The 21517-nt window shown below is 40.0% G+C and overlaps 3 protein-coding genes and 1 pseudogene across 6 annotated transcripts; 2 read left to right on the forward strand and 2 right to left on the reverse strand.

Moving 5' to 3' along the window:
• Positions 1–651: 651 nt before the first annotated feature.
• On the forward strand, positions 652–3272 carry LOC104758009 (uncharacterized). 4 transcript variants are annotated; one of them, XM_010480808.3, is made up of 2 exons: positions 652–1267; positions 1387–3272. In XM_010480808.3, the coding sequence occupies exon 2, from the start codon at positions 1527–1529 to the stop codon at positions 3039–3041; it is 1515 nt and encodes a 504-aa protein (XP_010479110.2). In that variant the 5' UTR covers positions 652–1267; positions 1387–1526; the 3' UTR covers positions 3042–3272. The 4 variants fall into 4 exon arrangements, with proteins under 4 accessions (XP_010479110.2, XP_010479111.2, XP_010479109.2 ...); XM_010480809.3 differs by having other exon boundaries at positions 1426–3272; XM_010480807.3 differs by having other exon boundaries at positions 670–1267; positions 1383–3272.
• A 568-nt stretch (positions 3273–3840) lies between these two features.
• On the forward strand, positions 3841–8061 carry LOC147924566 (uncharacterized; annotated as a pseudogene).
• A 3652-nt stretch (positions 8062–11713) lies between these two features.
• Positions 11714–13417, reverse strand: LOC104759800 (uncharacterized). Its single transcript, XM_010482683.2, has 3 exons — positions 13057–13417; positions 12645–12899; positions 11714–11772 (listed from the first exon to the last, which is right to left on the reverse strand). Exons 1-3 carry the CDS (start codon positions 13415–13417, stop codon positions 11714–11716), a joined length of 675 nt encoding a protein of 224 aa, XP_010480985.2.
• Positions 13418–13453: 36 nt separating this feature from the next.
• On the reverse strand, positions 13454–15395 carry LOC147924567 (uncharacterized). The gene is made up of 3 exons (XM_087496836.1): positions 14860–15395; positions 14103–14782; positions 13454–14013 (listed from the first exon to the last, which is right to left on the reverse strand). Exons 1-3 carry the CDS (start codon positions 15393–15395, stop codon positions 13454–13456), a joined length of 1776 nt encoding a protein of 591 aa, XP_087352962.1.
• Between the last annotated feature and the right edge of the window lie 6122 nt (positions 15396–21517).

Genomic DNA, 21517 nt, shown 5'->3' on the forward strand with positions numbered 1-21517 from the left:
TGATACTATTTATGTGATTTTAATAAGATGTTACTTTTTAATACTATTATTAGTGGATATTGTTTAAAAATTATATATGTTAGTTACTTATATTTACTCATTATTTTAGTTACATATTAATAAATTGATTATAACCCGTGGTACACCGCATGATAAATTTTAATTTATTGCGATAATAATTTTTAGTTTATTCAGTTTTTAAATTTACAATAGAATTTTGTAATTAGTTTAGCTCACATAATTATTTATATAGTTTAATATTATAGACATGTTTTTTAGTGGTTGTATTTGCTTAGTAAATGTGTTAATTTATATTAGTATAGTAAAATGATGTTAGTTTAGTAAGTTAGGGCAAAGCAATACCTGTTATCCGCATTTAACCATTTTGAAGAATAATAGTACCAATAAATAAATAGATATTATATTCAATTACTCATGGTAAAAACCTACCATCGGGTATTGATTTTTTACTATATGTCCCGTTACTCGATCCGCTACATCCAAATTATTACCTGACTCGTAACTCGTAAGTACAATTTTATTAATATAATAGAATTAATCAGTATTTTATTTTTATGTAGTGTATTCAATTTACAAACATATATCTAATATATATTATTAATTTACACATAATGTAATAAAAGAAATAATAGATAGAATTTTTATCGTATCTCAAATCTCACATAATATTTTTATTTAATTAATATTTTCTTAACTAAGAATTTTCAATGTTACGTTAGTTAGGCTCGAGAAAAACTCTCTCTCGTATCTATGGAGTTCGGATTTCAGGGTTTTTGAATTGGTTTTGATTTCGGTTTTTGATTGGGCTTTTGATGAGGGTGGATCTTGTCTCGAGATTTTATCTGGTTGATTTGGTTTTTTTGGGTTTTGATCTTGCGGATCTGCGATGGGGATCTCAGATGTTTGGATACAGTATAAGGGCTTTTCTTCGATTTTCTCTGGTTTCATGGGGAGTGATACGGGCGATTAATTCAAGCTCTCATGGGTTTCGTGTTCGCGAGGATCTCGATATCATTGGATTCATTTGGTGGGAGTGGGCGTTATTTTAGGGAATCAGGGGTTATTTTTTACGGGTTCATTTGGAGTTTTTTTCTGCTGAATGTGTCACGTCAGGGGCAATAACTCGGGGTCGTGATTTTGGGGATCTCAAAGGCGGTTCTCAAGGGATGAGGATTTTTTCCAGCTTTGCGGAACTGGATTTCTGGGTTGAGGAGATTTGGTCCTTGGACTATAAACACTACCCATGGTTTGTGTTTTTCTCTCCTCATTCATTCATTTTGCGAGCTATTTGGGTTTCTTTCAAGTATAACCATCTTTTGATTTTTCCACTCGGTTTCTCTTTTTCTGTGTGTTCTCCGAAGCTAGAGATGTCACAAAGTGGTCTGATGCTTTAGGGTTTGACAGGGAGCTCTTCGGGTTCTGGGAGCAAGCTGAAGATCAAGGTCCCACATTTTGATAACATAGCATTGATAGAGGGTTATTCCAAAACGTTGATTGGTCGGTGCATGAATCCGGTTATGCAGGACATGAAAGCTTTGCTTTTCATGCTTCCCCGGCTATGGAAGATGGAGGAGAGAGTGGTTGGGGCTGATCTCGGTTTGGGGCGCTTTCAGTTTGATTTTGATCAAGAGGAGGACATTCAGGAGGTTTTGAAGATGGAACCATACCACTTCGATCATTGGATGCTTTCATTGGTCCGATGGGAGCCGGTGGTGGATCCACGATACCCTTGTCTCATTAAATTCTGGGTTCATATAATGGGTGTCCCACTGCATTTCTGGGCTGATGAGAGTTTTCGTACTATTGGAGCTGATCTAGGAGAGGTCGAGGAAGTTGATCTGGATAATGGTCGGGTGAAGATTTTGTTGAATGGTTTCAAACCTTTGGTTTTTGAAGCCTCTGTTGAGTTTCACAGTGGTGAGGAGACAACCATCTCTATGCGATATGAGCGTCTGTATGGGTATTGCCGGCGTTGTCACAGCTTATGCCATGATTTAAGCCGTTGCCCACTATTTGGTGATAAGGGGAAGCAGCGACTTGACAATGGTTTTGATTCAACAAAAGACGATAAGCTCCAGAGTTATAAGGGTGCAACGGTGAATGGTGGGGTTCATGCTACTGGTTCGGGACTAAATGGTGCTGGTTCAGGGGCGTCTGTTCAAGGTTCTGCCCATGGGAGTGGCCGTGGTGTAGGGCAACAGGCTGGGCATCATCGGTCGAATCAGGGTTCTGGTAGTAAGTGGAGGAAGAGTAAAAAGAATTCTTCTGTGGATGGTAGGTTTGTGCAGAAGGATGCAACTGTTACTCTTGCTCCTGCTACAACCTCTCAGGTTGTTGTTTCAGAGCCAAGTATAACTCAACCTCCTTCTAGTAATGTGGGAATCAGTCTCTCTCCTTCTGAGCAGAAGCTGCTAGATGTTTTCCTGGGTCCTCAAGGTGAGGTGGCTGTAGCTGTGGGTGATCAATCGGGCGAGTCCAATATGGTTACTGTGCGGGAAACTGAAAAAAGGGTGTGCAAGAATTTGTTCCCCAGTGTTCCAGCTTCCGGTTCTATGGAATTATCACAACAGGAGATTCTCTTTTCTGAGGACCTCGGGAATCTGTTGGGACAGGGGTTTCCGACAAGGGATGCACCATACCTGGGTTTCATGGACACTATAATAGAGGAGCAAGGTGTGGTGTCTCCCCAGGAGGATATTTCATTAACGGAGGAAGGGGAGGACGATGAGGGTACTGAGGAGGTGGTCAACTCTGATCAAGTCTCTAATGAGGATGCTACTGGTAATAAGGATGATGTCTCTGAAGTTACGGCACAGAGCAAAACAGTTGAAGGTTTGGTGCCTCCTGCACAGGCCAAAGTGGGGAAACAAAAGGGTTCTCTTCCAGGTGCTAGCACAAAAAAGAGGAACATGGTTTCTTTGACTTCCCCGCGTAAGAGGATTGTCACTAAAGGGGGTGGACTGAATGGGAAAGTCGGTCCTCACCAAGGAGGAAAACCTCCACACCATCCGGGTAATTAATGTGTATCGCAAGTAGAGGGCAGCATGGTGGTGAGAGCATTGGTCTGGGCTCCTTGGTGGTTTTTGTTTTCTCTTTTTCGGTTTTGCTTGAATAAGGCACCAATGGTTGATCCATATGGTTGTAATCTCTTTATGTTTTGGTTGTTATTGCTGTTTTTGTCTTGTACTTTTCTGGGTTGTACCCGCTGTTCTTCCGGTATTCAAGTATTTAATAAAACCTGTTGGCCCTTATTTTGGTTTCATGTTTCGTTCTTATGTTTATTTTGGTATTTGGTTATGTACGTTGTTGGTCTGTGTTGTAATGTGTGTTTCAGGTGGCTATCGGTTCATGGACCCTTATTGGGCTTATGTTTTCCTTTTTCAAATATACAGATTTATTATTTTGGTGGTGTAGCCTCAAATGGTTGGGCTTTCTTAAATATATTGGGTGTTGTTCAAAGGTTGTGGCCCTTTACGTTTATATGGGGTGTATATATACCTTCCATTTTCTTTATAATTTTATGGGATTTCAGGGGTGTTTGTTTTTACCGGATAGGGTGCAATGGTTTAGTGGTGTGTCGGGTCATGGTCTCCGTTTCCTTAGGGTGGGAAGAGATCAGTGTGGGCGGCTTCCCCCCCCAAAAAGTTTAAAGTTTTTATATGAATATAGTAAGTTGGAATTGTCAAGGCCTAGGTAACAAGGCCACCATTGGTATTCCTTATGGAAACAAAACAATCGCACTTTGTTTTAGAAAAATTTGTGGGTCATTTTGGATACAAGAATCTAAAAACAATTGAACTTGTTGGTTGTAGTGGGGGTATGGCCCTCTTTTACAATCAAACTGATTTTCAGGTAACGATTTTGTTCGAGTCTAATCGGTTAATTGATATTGAAGCGGTTTTTAAAGGACGGATAATACATTTAACTTTTATATATGGTGATCCAGTTCCCAAGAATCGGGATTTGGTTTGGGAACGTCTTGTACGAATTAGTACTACTCGGTCCTCTCCTTGGTTTGTGGTTGGAGATTTTAATGAGCTGCAAGGGAACCATGAAAAGCGTGGGGGGAAGTTACGACATCCTTCCTCTTTTCTCGCTTTTAATGGAATGATTCAGGATTGTGGTTTTTTGGAGTTCCCCTCTCTTCGTGATTGTTTGTCCTGGAGAGGTTGGCGAGACAAAAAACCTATCCGTTGTCGTTTGGATAGAGCGTTAGGGAATGAAGATTGGCATGAGTTGTTCCCGGACACAGTCACTGAATATTTGCCGATGATAGCATCGGATCATAAGCCTCTCGTGGTTAATATTGGTGCCAAGCGGCCGAGGGGGAAAAGGACCTTTATTTTTGACCGTCGCTGGATTGGGAAGGCGGGATTGATGGATGCGATTAATTTGGGCTGGGACAGGGATTTGGACCCAGGTTCAGATTCCTTTGTGGATAAAATTGTGAATTGCCGCAGGGCAATCTCCCAATGGCGCAAATCACAAGTTCCTTTTGGGAGGGAAACCATTGACGATTTGAAACATCAATTAGGGCGATTTGCCTATCCCGAATGGAATCAGCTCTTCGAACCAAGTGGAGTTGGCGCTCCTGGGCCCTAATGGCCTGATCCAGGCGCGTGCTTAATTCCCCACGCCGCCCTGGATCCCCCTCGTTCTCTAGGGCCCGTTCCAGACCTTGGATTTGCTCATGACCCTCTTCCAATTGGAGCTCTGGAGGATGATTCAATATCATCTTCTGAGATCTCCGATTTACAGAATAGGTTGCGTCAAGCATACGAGGATGAAGAAACTTACTGGTATCAAAAGAGTCGGAATAAGTGGATGTGCTTGGGTGACAAAAATTCAAAATACTTTCATGCCCTAACAAAGCAGCGACGTGCACGCAATCGGATTACCGGATTGTTTTCTAAAAATAATATTTGGTCAACTGAGGACGGGGACATTTGTGACACGGCCGTAGCATATTTCGAGGAGCTATTTACTTCAACAAATCCGGCCATTTTGGAGGAAATCTTGAGGGAGGTAAACCCAGTAATTACATATGAGGAGAATGAGCGGCTTATAGGTCCAGTAACAGAGGCTGAGGTAAAGTCAGCTTTGTTTATGATGCACCCGGATAAAGCCCCAGGTCCCGACGGGATGACCGCTTTGTTTTTTCAGAAAGCCTGGGATATAGTGAAATTGGATCTGGTGGATTTGGTTAATAGGTTTTTTTTGTGGAGGGAGTTTTTGATAAAACCCTAATCGAACTCATATTTGTCTCATTCCTAAGGTGGCAAAGCCAACTAGGATGACAGAATTGCGTCCGATTAGCCTATGTAATGTGGGTTATAAAATTATTTCAAAAATATTGTGCCAGTGACTTAAGAGAGTTTTACCGGGCCTTATTTCTGAGACCCAATCGGCTTTTGTTCCTGGCCGATTGATCTCAGATAATATCCTTATTGCACAAGAGATGTTTCACGGGTTGCGTACCAACCCGTCTTGTAAAGGGAAATTTATGGCAATAAAGACAGATATGAGTAAAGCTTATGATAGGGTTGAGTGGGACTTTCTTGCGGCTTTGTTACACAAAATGGGATTTGCAGCGGTATGGGTATCGTGGATAATGTTTTGTGTCTCTTCGGTTGAGTATAGAGTTCTCCTCAATGGCCAGCCCAATGGCTTGATCATTCCTCAGAGGGGGTTGCGGCAGGAGGATCCCTTATCTCCCTATTTGTTCATTTTATGTACAGAGGTTTTAATTGCAAATATCCGGAAGGCAGAAATGAACAAGCTTATTACTGGGATAAAAGTGGCAAATAAATGCCCACCTATTACGCATTTGTTGTTTGCAGATGATAGCCTATTTTTTTGTAAGGCGGATAGGGAACAATGTCGGGTCATCTTAGATATTCTAAAACAGTATGAATCGGCTTCGGGGCAACAAATAAATTTTGTCAAATCATCGATTCAGTTTGGCCATAAGATTGATGACACAAAGAAGTCGCAATTACAAGATGTTCTTGGGATCACCACCTTGGGTGGCATGGGGTCATATCTAGGTTTACCGGAAAGCTTGGGTGGGGCAAAAACAAAAGTTTTTTCCTTTGTTTGTGAACGACTTCAGGGTCGAACAAATGACTGGACGGCAAATTTGCTTTCGAAAGGGGGAAAAGAGGTAATGATTAAATCTGTGGCTACTGCGGTCCCGACTTTTGTGATGTCTTGCTTTAGGATACCAAAGACTATCACATCTAAGCTCACAAGTGCAGTGGCGAATTTTTGGTGGAGCACTAATGGTCAATCAGGGGGTATGCATTGGCTTGCTTGGGAAAAGTTATGTGTCAGCAAACAACTCGGTGGTCTTGGTTTTCGGAATGTGGACGACTTTAATTCGGCCCTTTTGGTTAAACAGCTATGGCGTCTGATTGATGCTCCGGACTCACTGTTTGCCAGGGTTTTTAAAAGTAGGTATTACAGGAATACACATCCTTTGGATCCTATTAGGTCTTACTCCCTATCCTACGGATGGAGAAGTATATGTTCTGCTCGCTCTCTGGTTAATAAAGGACTTATTAAACGGGTTGGTTCCAAGGACACCATTTCTATATGGTCTGATCCTTGGGTGCCAGCTCAATCCCCGAGACCAGGTTTAAGTAGGGGCCCGGTAAAGGACCTCTCTCTTCAAATGAATCATTTAATTGATCATCAGACAAACACGTGGCGGCTGAACATGCTCCATGAGCATTTTGATCCACTTGATGTGGATTTGATCCAGGCTATACCATTGGGAGGAAACCAAAGGGGAGACCCTTTCGGTTGGCATTTCACAAAATCAGGGCGATATACAGTTAAATCGGGGTATCACACAGCACGACTTGATGTAAATCAGCCTTTCATGGCTCGTGGCTCTGGGCCAGACATAACACCCCTTCTCGCTAGCGTTTGGCGGGTCCGTTGTCCTCCAAAAATTCAACATTTTATGTGGCAGGTGTTATCTGGTTGTATTTCGGTCTCGGCTAATCTGGGACGTTGTGGTATTGCATGTGATTTAGGATGTGTTCGATGTGGAGCGGAGGAGGAGACAATAAATCATGCCATTTTTCTTTGTCCCCCAGCTCGTCAGGTATGGGCTTTAGCCCATGTGCCGGTAGGCCCAATATCCTTTCCGACAGAATCGGTGTATGCAAATGTGGATCACTTCTTAGGACAGCATAACCCAGGGGATCATGTTGAAGCCTTTCCTTGGCTCATGTGGTATATTTGGAAAGCCCGGAATGCACGAGTTTTTGAAGATATTGTGGAGAAACTAGAGGATATTGTTAGGGTTGCAGAAGGAGAAGCTACAGGGTGGCAGCAGGCTCAATTGGAGGATGATGCAGACATCTCTCGCCCTATCCCTGTAGTTTCATCGGGTCGAGAGAATTCAAATTCACTCCCGTCCGTATTTTCGGGCAACCGTTGTTTTATAGATGGTTCTTGGAAAGCAGGAGACCAATTTGCAGGTGATGGATGGCTTTGTACCTCGTTCCAGGCTGTGACACCGTTGATGGGCGCTAGGAGTTTCCGTCAAAGTCTATCACCACTACATGCTGAAGTTGAAGCTTTTCTCTGGGCGATGAGGTGTATGATTGGACATGATTTCCGAGACGTGGCCTTCTATACGGACTGCTCCGATTTGGTGAAGATGGTGTCTTCTCCTTCTGATTGGCCAGCCTTCGCGACTTACCTGGAGGACATCAAGATGGATAGAGAAGAATTTTTATCCTTTTCTTTATATTTAATTTCAAGAAACGCTAATGTTCGTGCGGATTCCTTGGCACGCCAAGCGCGTACCTCCCCGCATCATGTTTTGTTTGTAAACAACTTTCCTTCACATTGGCTCGTCTGAGCTGATCTTTTGTCGACAAAAAAAAAAAAAAAAGAAGATAGAATTTTTATCATTATTTATAGTTTCACTTTGTAAAAACATAATATATTGTAGGCATGTCAATTAGGGCCAAAGCCCGCGGGATGGCCCGGCCCAGCCCTGAAAAACACCGGGCTCGAGCTTAAATATATATGTCCAGAAAAAATCGGGTCTTTCGGGCTCAACCCGTTTGGGCTATAGGGTATTTCGGGCTTAGTCCGACCGGGCTCAGGCCAGCCCGAAAAGCCATTTAACAAATATATTTGTATACTTTTGTTAACATGTATGTTTGATTACAATATCTGATTAATAATTTATTGTAAATAAAGTTTTAAACACTAATCCTAGTTTTCATATTTACTCAATAACCATATTTTATACTTTAAAATTTTTATGAATGATATTTTATATGAATTATATATTGGTTTATTTGGTTAAAGTATCAAAATTTTATTTAGTTTTAAAATTTTCTATTAAATTAAGTTGGTTGTAGTGAATATAGATGAATTATTAAATTTTTGATTGATTTATTCTATAGATGAATATAGATTAAATTATTAAACTTTTCTATTAAATTGTTGATTAAATTATTAAAACGACATCTTCTTAGTTACTATCGAAGAAACAATTTCTTGTCGGCAACACACACGTTAGGGTCTTCTTCCTTGGACTCGCGCTTGATTCTGCGGGAAATAGTCGATCAAACAGAGAAAGCCATTGAATTGAACACTACATACTTCAGTTCAATTCTTAAAGACACCAGCAAAGGTAATTTAGTTTATAAAATTTATGTTTCTACGATAGAATTTTGGATAGTTTGATCGAATTTTGTGATCTTTCTTTGATATTTTAAGATAAGAAAATTGGCAAAGTACTAACTCTGCAAAAAAATGCAGTCACAATTAGTAAAAACAACCCTTCTCGAAATAAAAGAAAAACCAAATTATTCATTAGATGATCATGATCAAACATGAGTACACCAATATAACCAACATGAAACAAAAAAAAACAAATTTTATATTATAAAGTTCAGAAAGCAACAACTAAAACCAAATAAAAAAAGACTTGTATTTCTTCTCACTCATCCATCTTCTAATTCTTCATCTTGCAATTATCTAGCTTTCCCTCCATCCAATTTATCACAATTCACGCTTTCAGTCTTCAGTTTAATCGCTTCATTCATCATTTGAGCATTGCTTATCTATCAAAACTGAAAACGCAAGTAGATGTTTAGTTTAAAGCGAGTAAATCTGACCAAACAAAAAAACAACAATCTTACCAGCACCATTCTCCATTGTCCTAGAAAATAACGTTTTTCAAAATTTTTTGAGATGCTCTTTTTCACGAATGCATGGAGCTTTATATCCTGTAAACGAAAGTTAACGTGAGTATTTCTACATGATATAAAAGTTTTAAAAGGTGAGATAATATTATAAGAAGATGTATATTACCTTCACATCACTAAGCACCATGTCGAATGTTCCACCAAATCTTGTTGTGTATGTATTTCAGGTATGGAGGACCTTCATTTTCACACGCCACAACGTCTTGTACGGGTTCACGTCATTGAGGAATGCCACAGACTGAGTCGCCATTGTTAATTACTATGAAAAGAAGAATTGAAAAAGTTTTTACTCTGAGGTAAGTTGATGGCTTGATGAGTTAGGATATCTAATGATATTCTATATTTATAGAGAACTTAGATAATTAGGTTATTACTTTGAGCGTTGATTGAAAACTTGGAGAGGAAGCTCAATATCTTAGATACGATCAACTGTTTAAGGATTTTTTAAATTAAAAGTGGAATGAAGATATCATAGTTTAAGGAAGATTAGAGGATATTTGAAGACTGAAAGATCGTTATGATCTCTGGTAAGGCTTATCATCTCGGAGAAATGCAAAGGATGCAGCCATTGCCAATACTTTTTGTGTGCTTAGCGACTTTTAAAGGAGGACTGGTAAGTGTTTTGATGATTTTCAGAGTGTGTTTGATCACCATATTTATCGATGAATAGTAGTTTATGGTTTAGGTTAAAAAGTACTAATGTTTCCACAAAAAAATCTTGGATACGCTAAACAGAAAAGGATAGTTCGCTAATTTAGAATGAATGATGATTGATTTACGGGAAAGATTCAATATATGATCGTAACAATTTAGGATATTTTTGAGATTACGAAGATATTATTTAGGGCGTGATTGATTGAGTATATGATTGATTAGGAATGTTTTAAACTACTCGAATATACGATAAGAATATTCCTTTCGTGTTTTGCAGGAGGAAGATGTTTAAAATTTAATCACAAATTTTAATTGAACCAAATTGAATTTATTTTGGGTTAGATAATCTGATTTTGCTGACCCGATCCACCAACATGTCGGGCTTGGTAAAACGCGCGGACCTTTGATTAAACGGGTTTTTTTGTAGAGGACGCGGATCCTTTATTAAACGGGTGATTTTAGATTTTTGACAAAATTACCCCTTCAGATTTCAATAAACATTCTCTTTTATGCATAATTGAATGGCAATATGGGAAATTTTGAGCAATTTTTGAATTTGTACTTTTCTTTTATATATATAGAGACAAAAAAATCTGAAGTGAAAGATAGGAATAAAAAGGTTTTCCAGGGTATTGAGGGAGAATCTCTTGAGATTTTGAATCAAGCGGCTACGGATAAATTGTTGTGGGAGGAGGCCAAGTCTTACTCAGTGAATTATCTGGATCCTCCGTCTTCTTCGGAGGATAGGGGTTCCTCTCCCCGATGCCAAGTTGATGGTTCTTGGAAAGGTACAGACCCATACCAGGGTTCGGGCTGGTGGTGTTGCAGTGGAGAGCTTACAACGATCCTGTTGGGAGCACGGAGTCACCGTCGGAGTATGTCCCCTTTACATGCAGAATTACAAGCGTTGATCTGGGCTATGGAGTCTTTACTGGTGGCTGGAGTCGATTGTCAGGCTTTCAAGACGGATAGCGTAGAGCTAACGGCGATGGTGCAGACGCCGGAAGACTGGCTGGCTTTTTCTAATCTGTTGGAGGATTTCTCTCTGCTTCGAAGTTCTTATACCTCCTTCACCCTAACCAAGATCTCTCGAGATGCCAATGTCAGAGCCGATTGCCTAGCTCGATCTTCACGATCTCTACCTTCAGATTCTACCTTTGTAAACTCGTATCCTCCTGTTTGGGCAACCAATCATGGAGTTCTATCTTAATTTTTATATAGTTTGGTTGAAAAAAAAAAAATCTGAAGTGAATATTTATAGGAAGATATGACATTAAACGAAATTACATTAAATAATTTAGATTTTTGTAGAGTTTTCTTAAATTAATTAGATTCTAGTATAAAATAATTATTCATAATCACGTTTTTATTTTGCTTTAATTGCAAGATTTTAGCTATCACATTAACTATCTTTTGTTATAAATTGTCTAATTTGGAAACTAATTAATTATAACCATAAAAGATTTTAATTGTAATTACTGAATTTTTTAATTAGAGATGTTTTTTATTATCAACAAATTAAAATGTAATTTTAATATAGATAAATAACTATAGTTATTATCTAAAAAAATATAGAATAATTTGAGAATAATAAAGTAAAATAAACAATAATGACTTTAACTGTATAAGAAAACCTTATATTTGAGAACTGAAATAAACACCATGACAAAAAAAAAATAACTACATTATAAAAATTCCAAGTATATGATATTACAAAATATTGATAGTGCTTTGTAATCCAAAAAGAAAAAAAAAAGTATAATAAACACTCTATTGTTTCTCTATCATTATTTTTTTTCTTATAAAGATTTCCAAGATTTGGAGACAGATTCACGAGTCAACATATGTTGATACAGATCTAAAAATCATGAAAAAGAGGGTTTAACAATTACGTAGTTCTGGTTGTTGATATATAATCAGAGTTTAGGTGTATAGTATTTATAGGGATAACATTAGGTTGAGGAAATAAACCTTTCCAAGCAAAAAAAAATCTGATTTAATAACTAATTAGGGAGTAAATCATTGTAATTTGTTTTTGTAGGAATATGGTAGGGATATGATATCTTTTGGTATTTAAATTTATTTTTTTAATTTGATTGTTAACATATCTTATAAGGTAAAATAATCGAAATTAATGTTTGGAAATCGAAAATCTCGGCTGATTTTTTTAGCAATTAATAGATTATTTATTACAAAGATTTTTTGGAAATTTGTTTTCAAAAATCAGATTCTTAGTATTATTTAAATTAATTATCAAGTTAATATTTAATAATTAATACAATGGCAATCTTGTAAATAGGTGGCAAGTTCAGGATTTATTTGCTAAATTTACTTGCAAAATGTATATATAGATTTACAGAATGGAAACAGAGTAAAAACAGAGTCTTATGAAGTAATGCATTTTTGTGGATCAAATGTTTTGGAAAACTTCTTTGAAGACGACATTCCTTGTCTTCTTTTCAGGTTTTCCTTTTGGGTCAGTAATGAGAATTTTCAATCCTGATTTACTGCTTACACGGGACATGGCTACATATAGCTGGCCATGAGAGAAAACCGGTCTAGGAAAGTATAAACCAACATTTGACAGAGACTGACCTTGACTTTTGTTGATAGTTATTGCAAAAGCAACGTTTATCGGAAATTGTCTACGTCTCATTTTGAAAGGCAAACGGGTATTTGATGGTATTAATACCATCCTTGGTAAAAGAACAATTTTACCAACTCTCGTACCTGTGATGATTCTTGCTTGTATAACATGATCAGCCATTTGTGTAATCTGTAGTCTTGTACCATTCATTAGACCTCCATGAGCATCAATATTGCGTAACAACATTACTGGACAACCGATTTTCAAACGAAGAGCATGGTTTGGCACTCCTGAAATCCTAACTGAGTTTAGTAAATCCGAGCTATATGCAGGATTGTCTTTATTCTTTTTATCTGCAGGATCAATACTATATGAACTTAAGTAAACCCTTTCCTCACCTGTAACAAAATCAACGATTGAAACAAAACTATGAATAATTGATGATGTCAAAATCCAGAAACGCCACGTTTATAGTGTTGACATCATCATTTGTAGGACACAAAATAGCTCTGCTTTGAAAATAGCTGGAATCCTTGGGAGTATGTAACGAATTACCATACATTGCATTAACGATCGATTCAATTGGAGAGTTTACTTCTGTGATAAGCAATTCTTCTGGGATGTCAATATCAACAACTCCATCATTTGGCTCATTAAGTCTTCCTTCTGCAACATCAAGAATCCATTTTGAGAACTCTTCAATCTCCCTGGCTTCATTTGGAGTTATCTTTTGCAGCAACCTCATATTTCTTGTTAGCCTTAACACTTTACACTGATTCCAAAGGTAAGATGAGTTAAGCGATGAGTTAACAATTTGTTCTCGACCAGCACCAACAATAACAGGAAGTATCTGACGGAAATCACCACCAAAAATAATGACCTTTCCCCTAAAAGGTTTATCTTCTGGATCACGCATTATATCTTTCAAACTTCTATCTAAAGTCTCAAAACACTATTTACTCATTATTGGAGCTTCGTCCCAAATTATCAACTTGGCTTCTTGGACTAATTCACCTAAATCAGAAGACCTTGACCTTCTGCACATAGATGTATCATGAACTTCAAGAGGAATGCCAAACCTTGAATGAGCTGTTCTGCCACCTTCTAACAAAAGAGAGGCTATCCCGCTAGATGCAGTATTTAACACTATTTCGCCCCTGATCCTTACAGCTGCAGATAAAAATTTCCAAATGAATGTTTTACCAGTTCCACCAAAACCATATAAGAAATATACTCCACCTTTATCTTTGAAAACAGAGTCTATGATCTCATCATATATCTTATTCTGCTCTTCAGTAAGCATATTTAACCACTCAAGATGATTCTTTTTAAAATCAGCTTGATTGATGAATCTACGCTCATCAGCTATTAACTGGTTTAAGACAGGAATATTCTCATTCTGTAGCTGGGGCAGAGTATTAAAAGACTTAAGTGAAGAACCATTTCTTTTCAACTGTTTGTTTATCTCTTGTAGACAAAATATTTTCCTTTCTTCATCACTCAATGTAAGCTCTGTAAAATAAGATTTGTTAATTTATATACTACATCTAACATCATTTTTTTTTAAAATGTATCTTAAAAAGATAGTAAATGTAATGAACCTGGTCGTTTTAATTCTTCTCTTTTACGCCTTAATATGTCCTCAGATAACATAGTCCAAGTTTCTTCCCACACAATATGAGGAGCACTTAGCACGGCAGAGAGAAGCATCCTCACAAACATTTTACGAACGAACTTTGCAGAACACATGAAGTGTTTCGCAGAACATATGAAGTGTGCTTCTTTGATACCTTCAATATATTCTTTGTCATCATCTAACAACCCAAGAGCGTAACATGCTTCATGATACGATTTATGTATAACACCATTCACTGTTTTAATGTAATCAAAACTGGTAGGACCTCTGGCTGAATTGAGAAGGATCCTCAAATGATATGCATCGTCTATCGTCGGAGGAACATAGTTAATTCTCCCTATAGCAAATGCTCTTGTTTTTCTTCTGAAAAAAACTTTCTCCTTCCCATCCCATATAAACTTGCTTGGAATTTCTTCGTATAATAACTTTCTAGCTTCTTCATCACGCTTATTAAGTTCAAATAAAGCAAGAAACTGAGATTCATCAAGAGAATCACGATCCATGACATCCTGTGCAGACTCACCTTCCCGAAAATAAATAGGATGTTTGCCTTCCTCACGGAAAGTGAGTGGGACAACAGCGGTATGCCTATAATGTATTGGGTAAGCTAAAATCCTCCACATAGCCTCACATGCAGATACATATCTTCAAAAGAGGGAAAGAAGCTGATTTAGAATGAATTATATAAACACAAATTGAACGAAGGAATACAATTTATTTACCTGCCATCGAAGTAATCTTGTATTTCGTCTTTTGATGCTGGCGTATTCTCATTTTGAAGATTCTTCTGACCTTCTTCAATTCCTTTTTTTTTATGAGGTTCAACAATGACACCAACTCGATCATTACCTTTGTGAACATACTTAAATAAGTACTTCACTGAACCTGTTTGGTTGCACCACTCCACATTTATATGAGCATGATATTTAAGCAACAAAAACCGATTGTAAGGAACAACATATCGGTTATCACATTTGAAACCATTCTTTTCGATAAAACGACCATCATTTCTTCTTCTATAAACAGGATAACCTTCCTTGTCAATGCTGGTGGTTTTAACATTCTGTTTTGGGTAAAATTTTGAACAACTACCTTCTTCCATGCAAGGAGATGATGGGTAAGCAGCACCACATGGACCATGAATCATACATTCTGATATTATATTGTATAGTTCTGGATCTGTTTCCTTGTCTGGAATTTCAGCACAAATCAACTTGTCAATTTCGTCTGCAGTAGGGAACTTGCATTTGGGATCCATCGAAACTATAATATGAGCATGCAGAAGACCCCTTTTTGAAATTATACTGTGTACATAGCTGCACAATAATATAAATGTTATATATTAATATGTAATGTTATAAAAGAAAGTGTAATTGTTTAATTAAAAATGAAAAAAGTTAAAGAATTTAAACCTGAAACTGTTTTCCCAAAAATATGTTTTGTTGTGATTTCATCCATTAGATTCTCAAGCTTGATCTTGAATAGTTTGCAAATAGTGTCTGGCCTATCTTCAGCCTTTAGCTTTCTCTCATTCACAAATCTTACAATTTCAGGCCACTTAGGATTGCATGTGAATGTAATAAAGAGGTCTGGAAACCCAAACTTCTTACATGTAGCCATTGCATCAAGGTAGCTCTGTCTCATATAGCTTGGTCCTCCAGTAAAAGAAGCGGGTAGCATGAAAGAGTCTCCTAGATTGTTTAGATTGTCATCTCCAGCTTCTGCTACTTTCCTCAAATCTTCCTTGTATGTCCTTCTAAGTCTCTTTTTTTTTTTGAAATACCTTAGCCTATTTGTTTCGATCATCGTTTAGGCATCAACAATAAACTGTTGTAGGGATGTTGTATTCCCTACCATCAGTTTTGCGACTTGAGATAATCCTCATATGGAAGTTTGATTCTTCTTTCTCCATATCAAACCTATCTCTAGCCATTCTAAAAGCTTTTACATGAGGATTAACTTCGTCCATCAATTTAATGAAGCTTTCCACAAGGTTTGGCCTGAATTTTTTCTTCCCATCGACTTTGAGTTCACGACCTTCTTTGCTGCATTTTTATAAAAATATCTCATAAGTAACTTTTGGACCAGTCAATTATAAGATATATAATAGTCCATTTTAAAAAAACTAAATCTCTGGTTTTATTACCTCATAACATTCACTCTATTTTGGACTTCATTTTGAGTGTCAACAATAAAAAGCTGTTGAAACTTTGCATAATCACCAGCCTTTGGTTTTAAAGAACCCATAAAGTGATAGTTTTCACCTTGCAAAGCAAACATGGATAGACCGCGTCCTTTTTAACAGAATGATCTACCTTGCCACCCAAAAATGTTGTAACATCCGCGAACCAATTTTTGTAAATTTGGTGTGGGTGTCGATCGACACCCTTGGTGGCATCGATCGACACCATGTTTTTCCGGTTTGGTCGGGTTTGATTTAATTGTCGATTGGTTCGGTTTGGTTCAATTAAAATCCCTAAATCGTGTGTAAAAGGGGAAAACGACCCTAGGTCGTGTTATTTTGTTGGTAGTCGCCGCTTTTGAGAGAAAGAGAAAGAGAGAAAAGAGAGAAAACGTTTCTGTGACTTTTTGGGTTTGTTCTTGGGGTTTTTGGAGAGATCTGAGGCTGTAGGAGGGTTAGCTGTTGCTGGAAACGAAGGGGGAGCTTCTCGAGGTGTTGTTTTCCACGTTTCTCAATCCAATCTTCCTGTTCTTGAGGTGAGTGCTTGACCATGGTTAATCTAAGCATGAGATCTCTCTTGTTTGTGTGTTTTCTTTGCTGTTTGTGTTGTTTTGTTGCTTGGGTTCGTTGTTTTTGTGATTCCCAGTGATTTCTGAGGTAATTGGGTGAGTTTGAGACGGATTCGAGATGATTGGGAAGGAGAGTTCGATGTTCGGTTTCGCGCAGATCGTGTCTGCAGAGGAGGCATCGATCGACACTAGGAAGCATCGGTCGACACCATTTGGAGTGGCATCGGTCGACACTGTTTAGCATCGGTCGACACCATTGTTTGTAGCATCGATCGACACCGTGAGGCATCGGTTGACACTGGTCTCAGTCGAGACTTGATTCCCTGGTTTGATGTATTGTTGTGTGTTGTTTGTTTTGCTTAAACTTGAGGGTCTCATATGCTTGTGTGTATAACCCAGTAGATAAGAGGATGGCCTCACTAAGTATTTATGATAATACTTACGCATCTCAATTATTGTTTGTGGTGTGCAGGTATGTGACGTGGAATCATGGCGATGAGGAGGAGGATGAACTAGGGTCTCGTTTGTGTGTTGTTGGTCTTTGTTATATTGTTTAGGATGGAACCTTGGATAGAGATATGTTAGGTTGCTGGATAGAATGGATAGAAGTGTTATTGTATTGGTTTTGTATTATTGATATGTTTCCGCTGTGCATGTAATTGGATGTTGGTTTATTATTGGTTGGTTACCGTGTGTGGGTTGGTTTGTTTAATTAAGTAGTATGGGATACTTAATTATATCTTGTATTTAATTATTAAAAAGAAAAAAAAAAGGGGTCGGGTTGTTTCATTTTGATATCAGAGCCTTTACGGTTCTAGGATGGTTAAATGGATGGTTAGAGCGGTTAGGAATTTAATTGGGTGAATTATTTTCCTTTTTGCTTGATGCATGATGTTGTGTGATGGAATTGATTATGAGTAGTTAGTCAATTTGTTTGCGGTATGGAGTCCTAGTATCATCCTCTTCGAGCCTTCAATGAGATTCCACGGTAAGATGTGTACTCTATGTGCGGTTTTTGAATTGTGTGCTTAGCCTTCTGTTCTGGGTAGTGCAGATGGCTAGAGAGGGTGCTGTGGGTCGCGGTCGTGGTCGTGGGCATGGTCGTGGTCGTGGTCGGGGACGAGGTCAGGTTCCTGAGGCCAGTGTTAGTGTAGCCTAGAGCATGGCCAGTGAGGAGGTGGCGGAGTCACAGGTTCATCCTAGTGTGTCTGGAGACCAGGCTGGTTTGGGTGACGGCAGCGCGGATGGGCCCGGTGTCGGTCACGGTGTTGCCTCGGGTGTGGGGGTTGCAGCGGGAGGTGCTCCAGGCAGGGAGGATGTCTTGATGGACTTGCTAGCTCAGGTTTTGCAGCGACTTCCAGCAGTTGTGCCGCCAGTGGTTGGTGGGCAGGATCCAGTAGTGCCGCCAGTGGTTGGTGGGCAGGGTCCAGTAGTGCCGCCAGTGGGTGGTGGGCAGGGTCCAGTGGTGCAGCCTGTGGCGGGTTTGCAGGCAAGTGTGCAGCCGGGGGCCGAGGTAGTGGATGCACAGTATGTGCGGATGATGGAGCAGCTGCGGCATGTGGGAGCCGGGTATTTCTCAGGAAGTACCGATCCGAGTGTAGCGGATGAGTGGAGAGAGCGGATGGAGGATATTTTCCTTTCACTTAGGTGTCCCGACCGGTACAGGGTGGATCTGGCAGTGTTTTACTTGTCAGGAGATGCTCGTGTGTGGTGGAGGTCGGTGACAGCACGGCGGGTGCAGCAGGGTATGTCTTGGGGAGATTTTGTGGGGGAGTTTAACTCCAAGTATTTTCCTCAGGAGGCTCTTGATCGTATGGAGGCACGGTTCTTGGGTTTGACTCAGGGGGACCGTACAGTGCGGGAACTGGATGCAGAGTTCAGTCGGCTTGTGGGGTATGCAAGCCGGGCTTGGGAGCCAGAGTCGGCTCAGGTGCGGAGGTTCTTGCTGGCTTTGCGAGATGATTTGAGGACACGGTGCAGAGTGAGGAGCTATGCCACGAGGGCGGAGCTGGTTGAGGTTGCAGCTGGGATAGAGGATGACTTGAGGTCACAGTTAGTGGTGGTCAGTCCAGCGGTTCGTTGAGAGGAGACATTGGAGCAGAGCATTCCAAACAAGGATAGGCAGTTGGAGCAAAGGCATAAAAGGAAGCGGGAAGAGACGACAGTGGCGAACCAAGGTGGCCAGAGAGGTTATGGGAGCGGGAGCATGGATCACGTGTCGGCAAGCGGGGCCAGGGGAGGTGATTCGCAGGAGTACCGTCGAGTGTGTTATCATTGCGGGGAGGAAGGGCATATCAGGCCTTTCTGTCCTAAGAGGAGGCAGATGATGGAGGTTGCAGCGCAGCCGAAGGGAGGACCGGGTGTCCATTCCGGCGCTTAGTTTTAGCTTATGTATTCTTTCTTTCATTATGTATTTTCATTTGGAGTTGTAAACGATTATTGCATTTGAGGTTCTAATAAAAGTTGGAGTTCTTTGGTTTTGGGATTTGTGAAAAATCACTAGAAAGGAAATAGCACGGGAGTCTATAAATGGAAAGTTTCCATAAATAGAAGATTGCTATAAATGGAAAGTTTCTAAAAATAGAAGTTTCCAGAAATGGAAAGTGTTGAGGTAGATCTAGTCGGGAGATACTCGTTGACATCGGACTTATTTGCTCAGGATAGTGTGAGCCCAACTCATGTGATACCGATAGCTCAATGGACTTTGTGGCCAGAGAGTGGGAGTGGTATGTTTGCTTTGGATGACGATCCGTGAGCGCGCTTTAGGGTGACGACCTTAGAGCGGGATTTTGAGACTCCCTGGATACCGTAGCTGTGAGTCGTGGCTCGGCAGTGAGCCGGTATGTCTCGAGGGTTGCGACCCGAGAGCGGGGGGAGTGAGCGTGTGAGACTCCCTGGATACCGTAGCTGTGAGCCGTGGCTCGGCAGTAAGCCGGTATGTCTCGAGGGTTGCGACCCGAGAGCGGGGGGGAGTGGGCGTGTGAGACTCCCTGGATACCGTAGCTGTAGGCTGTGGCCTGGCAGTGAGCCGGTATGACTCGAAGGTTGCGACCTGAGAGCGGGGGGAGTGTGTGTGTGAGTGACTTCCTGGATGCCGTAGCTTAAGGCGGTTGGCCTGATAGCGAGCCGGCATGATTCGTTGGTTGCGACCACGGACAAGGGAAGCACTGAGTTGTGAGCAAATAGTGTCTTTGATGTGAGTATATTGACTAGAGGGAGACCTCGTGGTTCAGTCGGAGGTGTGCGGGCTGTTGCGACAGTGCACGGGAAACCTTAGCTGACGGTATTTAGTCCGGTCGGGGACGTGCGGGCCGTGTTGACGGTGGCACGGAGGTCTTTGACAGTTGGACGGTTTTGCGGGATTCGAGGACGAATCCTTATTGGTGGGGGAGAATTGTAACATCCGCGAACCAATTTTTGTAAATTTGGTGTGGGTGTCGATCGACACCATGTTTTTCCGGTTTAGTCGGGTTTGATTTAATTGTCGATTGGTTCGGTTTGGTTCAATTAAAATCCCTAAATCGTGTGTAAAAGGGGAAAACGACCCTAGGTCGTGTTATTTTGTTGGTAGTTGCCGCTTTTGAGAGAAAGAGAAAGAGAGAAAAGAGAGAAAACGTTTCTGTGACTTTCTGGGTTTGTTCTTGGGGTTTTTGGAGAGATCTGAGGCTGTAGGAGGGTTAGCTGTTGCTGGAAACGAAGGGGGAGCTTCTGGAGGTGTTGTTTTCCACGTTTCTCAATCCAATCTTCCTGTTCTTGAGGTGAGTGCTTGACCATGGTTGATCTAAGCATGAGATCTCTCTTGTTTGTGTGTTTTCTTTGCTGTTTGTGTTGTTTTGTTGCTTGGGTTCGTTGTTTTTGTGATTCCCAGTGATTTCTGAGGTAATTGGGTGAGTTTGAGACGGATTCGAGATGATTGGGAAGGAGAGTTCGATGTTCGTTTTCGCGCAGATCGTGTCTGCAGAGGAGGCATCGATCGACACTAGGAAGCATCGGTCGACACCATTTGGAGTGGCATCGGTCGACACTGTTTAGCATCGGTCGACACCATTGTTTGTAGCATCGATCGACACCGTGAGGCATCGGTCGACACTGGTCTCAGTCGAGACTTGATTCCCTGGTTTGATGTATTGTTGTGTGTTGTTTGTTTTGTTTAAACTTGATGGTCTGATATGCTTGTGTGTATAACCCAGTAGATGGGAGGACGGGCTCACTAAGTATTTATGATAATACTTACGCATCTCAATTGTTGTTTATGGTGTGCAGGTATGTGACGTGGAATCATGGCGATGAGGAGGAGGATGAACTAGGGTCTCGTTTGTGTGTTGTTGGTCTTTGTTATATTATTTAGGATAGAACCTTGGATAGAGATATGTTAGGTTGCTGGATAGAATGGATAGAAGTGTTATTGTATTGGTTTTGTATTATTGATATGTTTCCGCTGTGCATGTAATTGGATGTTGGTTTATTATTGGTTGGTTACCGTGTGTGGGTTGGTTTGTTTAATTAAGTAGTATGGGATACTTAATTATATCTTGTATTTAATTATTAAAAAGAAAAAAAAAAAGGGGTTGGGTTGTTTCAGATGTAAAAGAGAAAACCATGTTGTAAGGTCTACTATTCTCTTGGAAG

This window comes from Camelina sativa, chromosome 17 (genome assembly GCF_030686135.1).
Source record: "Camelina sativa cultivar CO46 ecotype springtype chromosome 17, ASM3068613v1".
NCBI lineage: Eukaryota > Viridiplantae > Streptophyta > Magnoliopsida > Brassicales > Brassicaceae > Camelina > Camelina sativa.

Coding starts and splice junctions, on each gene's coding strand:
- LOC104759800 (XM_010482683.2), bottom strand. CDS start 13,417: ATGCGTGATCCAGAAGATAAACCTTTTAGGGGAAAGGTCATTATTTTT. Junction 12,900..13,056: donor GATCGTTAATGCAATGTATG/GTAATTCGTTAC, acceptor ATTTTGTTACAG/GTGAGGAAAGGGTTTACTTA. Junction 11,773..12,644: donor ACAAGCAAGAATCATCACAG/GTACGAGAGTTG, acceptor CATGATTTTTAG/ATCTGTATCAACATATGTTG.
- LOC147924567 (XM_087496836.1), bottom strand. CDS start 15,395: ATGGATCCCAAATGCAAGTTCCCTACTGCAGACGAAATTGACAAGTTG. Junction 14,783..14,859: donor CAAGATTACTTCGATGGCAG/GTAAATAAATTG, acceptor CCTCTTTTGAAG/ATATGTATCTGCATGTGAGG. Junction 14,014..14,102: donor AGAAGAATTAAAACGACCAG/GTTCATTACATT, acceptor CTTATTTTACAG/AGCTTACATTGAGTGATGAA.